Source organism: Apaloderma vittatum, unplaced genomic scaffold (genome assembly GCF_000703405.1).
Source record: "Apaloderma vittatum isolate BGI_N311 unplaced genomic scaffold, ASM70340v1 scaffold1315, whole genome shotgun sequence".
In the NCBI taxonomy this organism is placed as follows: domain Eukaryota; kingdom Metazoa; phylum Chordata; class Aves; order Trogoniformes; family Trogonidae; genus Apaloderma; species Apaloderma vittatum.
The window spans coordinates 5720-14876 of record NW_009718546.1 but is presented as its reverse complement, the minus strand read 5'-3'; the positions used below and the strand labels follow the sequence as shown (position 1 = coordinate 14876).

General features: G+C 46.3%; 1 protein-coding gene across 1 annotated transcript in view; it reads left to right on the top strand.

Moving 5' to 3' along the window:
- The window catches only part of XPR1 (xenotropic and polytropic retrovirus receptor 1), a 36776-nt gene extending 28070 nt beyond the window's left edge, over window positions 1-8706 (top strand). The window contains exons 11-14 of the mRNA XM_009870271.1: window positions 5770-5936; window positions 6271-6410; window positions 7259-7480; window positions 8365-8706. Coding sequence (XP_009868573.1) covers window positions 5770-5936; window positions 6271-6410; window positions 7259-7480; window positions 8365-8425 — 590 coding nt within the window. The 3' untranslated portion in view covers window positions 8426-8706. The remainder of the gene's footprint in view (window positions 1-5769; window positions 5937-6270; window positions 6411-7258; window positions 7481-8364) is intronic.
- The last annotated feature ends 451 nt before the right edge of the window (window positions 8707-9157 follow it).

The window sequence follows — 9157 nt, the reverse complement described above, 5'->3', positions numbered from 1 at the left end:
AGGGGGGGAGAGGAGAGGGCAGCCAGTGCTCAGCAGGGAGCCTCACTGAGGGGGATGTTAGAGCGATTTCGGGAACTGCCACGGCACCCTCCGCGCAAATGAGGCATAGAATTCCAGAGGGAAATCTTCTCGTGCTTTGTTAGGTCTACAAATATCCAGTGGGACGTTGGCGTAGAGGGGGAGGCAGGCTCGGCACCCAGCCGCTGCGCCATTCGCTCACGTCTCGAGGTTGCGGCCGAGAAGATGGATTTTAATAGCTGGGATTTGGAACGTAGGTTGATAATACCATTTGTATCACTTAATACACTTCGGTGTTAAAGGTGACTGGAGAAGTGGGAACGCTAATGAGTAAGGTGTAAGTAAAAAGGCTGGCCTACTGATACCTCATTTCATGGGTGCTTAAAAGGGGGAAGCTGACTTTTTTTTATTTTTAATGGAATATTTTAAGAAAAGCAACTGACTACATCATGGGCGATTTTCCTGTCAAATGTATGCAGATCTGGAATTCTCTTGTGCCGCTGAAATCTAGGAGATGCGATCATCCAACAATATGTTTTTTCTTGGGTTTTTTTGATTGCTACTGTATTTTGAAGGCATCTTCTTTAGGATCTCAAAGCGCTATAGAGGTAGCAGATGATATTGTTGTATACTGATGCCCTAAATTGTCCAGCAAAGGCCCGGATTACCATGCTATTTATTTCTGATTGTGAATTCAGGTATTCTTATTAGCGAGTCTGCTGGCCAGTGCTTAGATTGGAAGCCCTATCCTTCTCAAAGTAGCACTGAAACATCCCCCAAGAACACTTCTTAAATGCTAGAGAAGCCACCAGGAGAAGAATCCCATCAAATCTCAGTCGTGACAGATACGCTTCCTCCTGTTTGCAGTTAAATCACATTCTTTTGTCTGTGATACACCAGCAAGGAGATTGCTGCTGTGTCTGGAAATTAGACACAGACGTATCGTCCCACAAACCCAATGCAAACCTGCTGGGCGTTTTTAGTTAAAACGCGGTTTGGGGGTTTCCATGCTCTACAAATGTAGAATCTAACTAGAAGAAGAAACAAGACGTTGCCACCTTACAGTTCTTCACCACACTCTAATCTCGCTGCTTTGCTTTAAGTAGTGCCCGGAGGCTATAGCCAAGGAGCCAAGGTAAGGTTGTTTTTACGGAATGGTTGGTGTTTGACAAAGCCCACCAGCACACGATGGCGAGTCCTCCGTGTGCTCCTCCGGGTTATTTGCCTTTTTACTGCATTAAGTCCGCCGTCACGTCACGGCTCTGCCATTGATCAGGACTAAATAGCGGTACGTGCTGGCTCGGCAGAAGGGCAGCGCTGCTGCTGGTCCCTCATTAAGATGTATAATTACCAAGGGAGCGGCAATGCTGCAGTTCAAGCGGTGAGGTGTTAGATAAATGCTTTGAGATGTCATTCTGAGGGCAGTTCTTAATGCAGATAAGTCACTCCCAGCTGTCACCCCCCTCCTGTTGTGTGCTGGGATGGAGTGAACGGGCACGTGTCCTCCCCAGGCTAACTGGGTGGCAGAACGTGGATGCTTAGTCCTCCAGCGTCTGTGCTTGGCTAGCACACTGTAAATACACATATTGGTTTGGTTTTGCGCTGCTTAAATCTTTGTCTGAAAGGTTGGCTTTGACCAAGAGGTTTTTAACTGGTGCTGGAAGCAGAACTGCTCTGGCTCGGGTCAGTTTTGCCTGACCCAGCGGAGCTTACCTGGCCGTGTTTGCTGATAACCTCACGCTTCTTACAGCTTTTATCGTAGCTTTCACCATCGGCAGAAACCACAGCGAGCTGCAGCTGCTGACACACCAGGAGTGCTTATCAAGGGCCATTGTGCTCTTATCCAGATCTTCAATAATACATGGCATTGATTTTTGCTGTGTCGAATACCACATAGTGTTTACATTCGCCAGAATAATTCAGCAGGGTAAACAGATAGTATTCTTTGGAAGTAAAGTCAATATTACCAGCGTTCAGGATAGTATTTGCTGTCTATCTTTGATGGAAAGCAACCTTTCTCTTGCTTGTGTTTAGAGGGGGCTATAATTTTTTGCGGAGGAGCATTCTCTCAGAATGCTGGTCAGATACCGTGTCCCCCAGGGCTAGTTTTGGCATCCAAGAGACTGTCTATCAGCAGTTTTTGCAGGCAGTAAATTTTGTTGCTGCAAGTGCCTTTGGTTGTTTTCTGGGACTGTGGCTGTTGACAGCTTCGGTTCAAAGGTGGAAACCTCCCATTATTTGTCCAGTTAGCTTTCTGGAGCAGCTTGCAGGTGTGTTTGTGCAGAATGTCTACTGGAATTGCCTTTTATTGGGTAAACTTGAGGATGCTGATGGAAATTCTGTGGTGAAGGTTGCAGAGGGCTCCTGTGGTGCGCTGCTTCCCATCGGCTTTGTGATGAGCAGGGATAGCTGGACGCTGTGAGCTAAAAAAGCTGAACATCTCCAAGTTGGAGTCACGATAACATGAAGACATATTGAAATCTGCCTGTGGGCAGGGAGGGTAAAGCTGCACCTGCAGCTTCACACAGGGAGGTTTTATGCTGCTGCTGGTTTTGTCCTGCACGTGTGGTTTCGAATAACTGTAGCTTAGTAGGTTGCTGCCTGGTGGTCCCCTTCGGAGCATCAAGTAGAAAGGTCCTTCATGCACCTCCTACTGGTTGGACTTGACAGTTGTGCTGCTGAAGTGTTGGTGCAGTCCATGGGATGTTGAAGACTTGGTCTTTTTCTCCCCTCTTGAAAAGGTTTGAGATCTACCAAGTGTCCAGAGTGCTCCGCTCATCCTGAGACTATCCCCCTCTAATGGGGGGAGTTTTTGGTCGTTTCTAGGCTGTCATTAAACAAAGAAAATACACAGGATGAAACAGTTCATGCGTAAATAGACCCTGACCTCATCATACATATGCACAGCTCTGTATTGCTCCTGAAAAACTGGCAGGGCAGGAGTAGATGGAGCCTCTGGGCAGAATATGAATGCCTTGATTTTTTAGCCCCCTGAGCAGCAGTGGAGTGGGCCACTAGGACCAGCCAGGGGAGATTGAGATATAATTGCTTGCCTAGAGCAGTAACATATTTCTGTACACCAGCTGAATACCAATGAGGACAGAAGGAAGGAAGGTATCAAACAGAATTGCAGGCAGGAGGAAAAGAATAAGTGATTAAAGGAAGGGACTTAAAGGCCAAGGCTGAAGACAATAGGCTAGATTTGATTAGAGCATTTTAGCAGGGAGTGACTTCTGGGTTTTAGTGAATTTTTTCGGGAGCTGAATACGTGGAATACAATACAGTGAGAAAGGGAGCAGAGCAAGGGACAAGCAACGTGTCCCCAGGTGCCACTGGAGAGACTGCTGCAAAGATAGGGGCAGGGGAAGGGAGCTGAGAGCAGGATAACCTAACTAGAAGCAAGCACATCCTTTTGAGGTCGATGAGGTTAGTGCCACAAGATTTCTTATCTGGGCTTTTTTCTTCCCGGTACTCCTCCTTTCCCTAACTGCACACCATAACCCATAAGGCAAATTAGGTTTAAGCAGCGTGAAGCTTTGAAATCCCCTTCCCGTGTAGTTGCCTACTTAGGATAGCGTTTTGTTAGCCCCTTATGCGGTGTGAGATGACAGTCAGGGGCCAGACTGTCCCCTCCGTGACCACAGAGCTCCAAAGGAGCGCCCAGCGATGCTGCTTTGCTGCTCTTCAAGGCGTGGCTCACACCAGGGATGTGGCCAGAGGGTCTGGATGGTGCTGTCTGCGCTGCCTCCTCCCTGGAGATGTGGAGAAGACTCAATTTATTTGAATTCTGTCCGTAAGGGGAAAAAAAACAAAACCAAACAACACTCAAGTCTAAACTACTGATAGGAAGCTGCAGCCTCACAGGGTAGCCGGGAGGGGTTTAGATGCTTTGAAAGCGCTTAACCCATGAATTGCCTCTGAATTATCATTTAGGCGGTGGGAACCGAACACGGATGGAGATATAATGAGCTAAAAATAACGTTGGAAAGAACAGGCTTAGTGTCTCTGAGTCACTGAATGTCAGCATCTGCCTTTTCTTCCTGAAATAATGTAGCGGAGGCTTTAGAGGAGCTGATAGGGGAGAAGGAAAAATCGGGCAGCAGAGCCCTGATTGTTAAGATCCAAACCCCTCGCCCGTGTCCTGTTCTGCTTCAAAAACAGCCGAGAGAGGTGGTTTCAAAGCAGCAGCGTTAACGTACCTGGGCATCGGAGCCTGTGTTCTGCAGGACTTCTGGGCGAGCTCCCGGGTGACGTCATGGCTCTGCAGCAGCGGGCGATGCGACGACAGACCCGTGCCTGGGTACATCGGGGCCTCAGAGAGCTGCGGGTCGCTGCTCAAAGCCTTCCCACCCCGCACAAAAGCAGGGGAGCTGCTCAGAACCAAGAAGCTGCAGCAGATCCCGTTGTCCTTTTTCCCCCACCGGTGCAGAAGGCTTTGCTGCATAAGTGGCTTTTTAATAGGTTTGCTTTAGGAGGGGGTGTTTTGAAAAGGGGTATGAGTGCGTGTATGTTTGACCTAAATCCAGCACATCGTGCCCAGGAAGCCTGAAAGGTGTAACGGGAGGAATGTACGCTTACACGATGCCTCTCATTTTCACCTCCATTAATTTTTATCGGATTGCCACGTTACGTTTATACCATAATTGTTAGAAACAAAAAGGGGAAGGAGAGGGCAGATTGCCTTCTTGCTCCCTCCGTGATCAGCCTCAGGGATTCTGTTGTTTCGAAGCCACATGTATGGAAAACAGTTCTGTCACATAGTGTGGCATCGCGTTTGGATTGCAAACATTATGGCTTTTTTGTATGAGAAGTGTTATTGGGCTTTGTTAGAAAGAATCAGCGGATGAGCAGTTGTAGTGGCTGCGCAGAAAGGAGAAAGGACTCCTGATAGCAGGGAGATGCAGAGCGGCTCAGCCTTGCAGAGCATTATATTGTGGTTTATTTTTTGGGAGCTGTTTATTTTTATGAACTTCATGACTCAGATTAAAAGAAAACATAATTACCAGATCTGTTTTGTTTTTACACAGCCAACCGATGTAGGGTTAGCTGATGTGAGAGCAGTGTGACTTCTTCAGGAGCAAATGGAAGATGACTTAGTTGCAAAAACTCATCCATGACTGAGCAGACGTTGGGCCCACGGTCCTGTGTTTCACAGAGAGGAGCCCAGTATGGGCATTTAAAACTCCATAGAGCCTTCTTCAGGATCTATACATGGATCTTAAAGCATTACCTTCTCTTTGCTTATTTTCCCCAAAAGTGTCTGCAACGGCTGGTGGAAATTTCTGTGCTGCCCAACCTCTTTCAGGCTTTTAGGGCGCTAATTCCCAGTTGTTTGTTTCTATGAGCTAAAATATCTTCCTGCAAAACCCTCCCCACCGAGCACTGCCTCATTGCTTTTTCCTTTGTACAAGCCTGTGTCCTCCCTGAAATACGGCCCTCAGCTTCCACCTGCTGTTCGGAGTCAGAATGGCAGGTCTACCACAAGCTTCGAGAAAATCAGAATATTGGTGCAAATTTCAGTTCTCCGCCGCAGAATGTTGAACGAGATGAAAATGCAATTTAAATGACAGTGTAAAGCTCGTCGCGGTAGGGCTTTTGGTTTGGTTCGGATTAGCTATCCTGATTTTTTTTCCCAAAACTTGAATAAAAGGAGTGTTATTTTCACTGATCAAATCAGCGGGTTTGTAGCTGTTATGAGAAGCGATCTGCTTTGAGTTGCTCAGGAGTGTGCGGTTTTCTTCTCTTCTGCAGCTAAAAACCACAGTGACACCCAAGTGTTCTTCTACCTGTGGATTATCTTCTATTTCATCAGCTCGTGCTATACCCTCATTTGGGACCTGAAGATGGACTGGGGTCTCTTTGACAAAAACGCTGGTGAAAATACCTTTCTTCGAGAAGGAATTGTCTACCCACATAAAGTGCGTATGCAGCCTGCTCTTACCTTAGGAAAGATTTAATATTTTGTTTAAATTTTTTCATTTATTTATTTAATATTAAAATATTAATATTAATGTTTTAGCAAAGCTTGCAAAGTTTAGAACATGTTGCAGTTGTCCACTGGTGCTTGCTGAGTGCGATGGACTGGGATTTTCTGCGGGTGGAGTTCGTTTGTTTCAGAGAGATCTTTTCATACTTCTCCCTTTTCTGGCGGTGGAGCATCAAATTCTGTATCTTCCTGAAGGCCTGAAGAGGTCTGTCTTCCACGCAGAACACGTGTAATGAGCTGTCCTGTTTGTCTGTGTTGTTCTTCAGGCATACTACTATTGTGCCATCGTAGAAAACGTGATCCTGCGTTTTGCGTGGGCCATCCAGATCTCCCTCACTTCCATGCAAATCTTTCCGTACGCCGGGGACGTCATTTCTACTGTGTTTGCCCCACTTGAGGTATTCCGGTAAGGCTGCTTGACTCAACAGTTCCTTTCTCTATCACCTTTTTATTACTTTTGTAACATCAGCATGCTGAGAAGTGCCTTGCTCCTTGGACATAGAAGGTACTGGTCCGTGAAATGGAAGACCAGGTGAAACAGGAACATTTAAGGTGAACCAGGGGCTGCATGAAGAAAGCCTTAGAGGACTCTGCTGCAACGTGGGTCTGAGTCCCTTATAACGCGTTTGCAGTTTCTTTTAAACCTAGACCTAACCATGAGGGGTTTGTTTTCACCTGATCTCTCCTTAAAATCACCTTGTGGAGATTTCCAGTTGAAGTTTCACTTGATGGTTGGGTTTACAATTTTCAAATCTCTGCTTCTTTTCCAAACGCTAATTTGGATTCTACGTCATCGACTTGGATCCTGCAAGGTTCTGGGGCCCTTCACACACTTGTACCCTAGCTGGAAACCCACTCCCAGAGGTTCCCAAGATGAGTAAAAGCTTTCAAAGCTGAACCTCACTTGTGTAGATGGTGGAGGTCAGCAAGCCGCGCTCATGTGTGTGATAGAGTTGCCTTTTGCTTGTATGATCTCGTGCCTCCATGCTGTCCAGGACTTAAGGCTGTCATCAGTAGGGAAGCGAATGAGCCTGGTAGACGTGTTGTTCTCCAGAGAGTTGGGAAGTTGTTGTAGCAGGTGCTGCCATTGGTCATCGGCTGTTTCTCTGTGCTCCCAGCCTGTCACCAGAGGTGCCTTAAGGAGTGAGGAGCGTTGGTGGTGTCCAGTTCCGTGTCTCAGTGCTTCGCCAAAAACAAGGCAATGCCTATAAAAGTGGAACTGAATTGGTAATTTTTACTTTTTCCTCCATCCAGGAGGTTTGTGTGGAACTTCTTCCGTCTAGAGAATGAGCACCTGAACAACTGTGGTGAATTCCGTGCCGTGAGGGACATCTCCGTGGCGCCACTCAATGCCGATGACCTGACGCTCTTGGATCAGATGATGGACCAGGAAGATGGTGTACAAAACCGCCGCAAGAACAAACAGTGGAAGCGCAGCCAGAGCGTGTCCTTGCGCAGACCTCGTCTTGCTTTACAGTATGTTTTGCCCTCTCCTCTAGCGCAACGAACCAAATCGTGTGTCGGAGCTGTTGTTAATGCTTGGTGGTCATTTATGGTCTGAGTAATCATGCAGAGACCTCAGCTAAAATAGTAATTTGAAGAGAGGAGAGGTCAAGTTAGTAAATGAGTGTTTCTCAGCTGGAGAATTGATCCATCCTTCACATCATTTGGGGGTTCTGGTAAAGCACTGGACAAGGGAGCTCCTTTTGCAAAACTCCCCTCCTGCAAAAAGTACCGTGTGGCAGTTGCCAGAGGTTTATAAATGCAAACTTTGAAGAAAGGTTCTCTTCAACTGGCTGTTGCCAGGCTTCAGATCACCCCAAGATTTCATTTACCATTGGGCTAAGCTTTCCTATGAGTGATCTTGGAATGCTTCCTCTCTCAAATCCAAACCCACCTGTTTTTTTATTTCCCACACGTCCTTCTTGCACCCTGAAATTTCTCCGCCTTGCACCACAGCCCCTGAACCTGTTGACTTGCTTATCTGCACTGCGGTGCCTGTCCTCTGAGCATCGCAGGGTGCTCCAGTATCTGGGCATTGCTCCTGCTCTGGCAGCACAGCCGGGGAGCCCAGGGCAAGCCTTAGGGGATGCTGAAGCAAGTCAGACTGAGCAGGAAGGCTCCTTTGGATTCATAGACTCTGCCACAGTGGGTTTTATGGGTTTTTTTGCAGAGAGGTGTTTGGATGGGTGAAATAGTTTCCATAGCCTGCTTATTCCCTCTCTGTGCAAGAAATGCTTTTTTTTTTTTTTTACGCTTTTATTTATTCCCCCACAAGTGCACTGTGGTTTCACTCTCTGCATGTAATAATGGGATTTCTCCTCCTCAGTGAGTGTTTTCTGTTTGTTTGTTTTTTCCAGGTCCAAGGCTTCCGACGCTAAGGTATTGATAGAGGACCTAGAGAATGAAGTGAACACATGAGATGGCCACGATCTCTTGTTCTGCATCCTTTGTTTTCTCATTCTGTTCCACTCTTCCCCAAGTAACGCGTTCATTGGTACAGTTCCAGCTGAAAACAGGAGAAAACACTGAACACGTTTTCCGAGCTCTTCCAGACCAGATCCTATGGACTCCAGCAAAGCTCACTGTGTTTCATTTCGTTTCTTCTGGGTTAATTTTAATGTTCTATTTTAAAAAAAAAAAATAAAATAAAAAAAAATTTTACTTTGTTTTGCCAGTAAAGAGGACAGTTCAGGAAAGAAGGATTGTTTACAGTCTCAACAAGGACATACAAACCTATCTGGATAACGAAGCAACATAGGGACTCCCTCATGGGACAGTGCTGAGAGCACACTCGGGTTCTGCTTAGCCCGGTTTTGACTGGTTGAAACCGGACTTAAGTTTTTAAATCTGATTTTTTTGTTTGGTGGTTTTTTTGTCTTTTTTTTTTCTTCATATCCAGCGCTGAGGCACTGGCCGCACTTGCAGGGAAAGTGCACTTAGAGCAGTATCTTCATTCATGAAGCTACTTTTTAATTTGATGTAACTTTTCTTATAAGTTTTTGGAAATATGATGTATCTGTTGCGTATGGTTTTCACATTATTTATGAAACTTAACAACCATATGAGAGTGATTTTGAGTCCTGTGCAATGAAGGTTGTAATGGTAAAACAAGGCTGGGAATGTAGATCTAGATCTCCAGGGTTGTGGGGT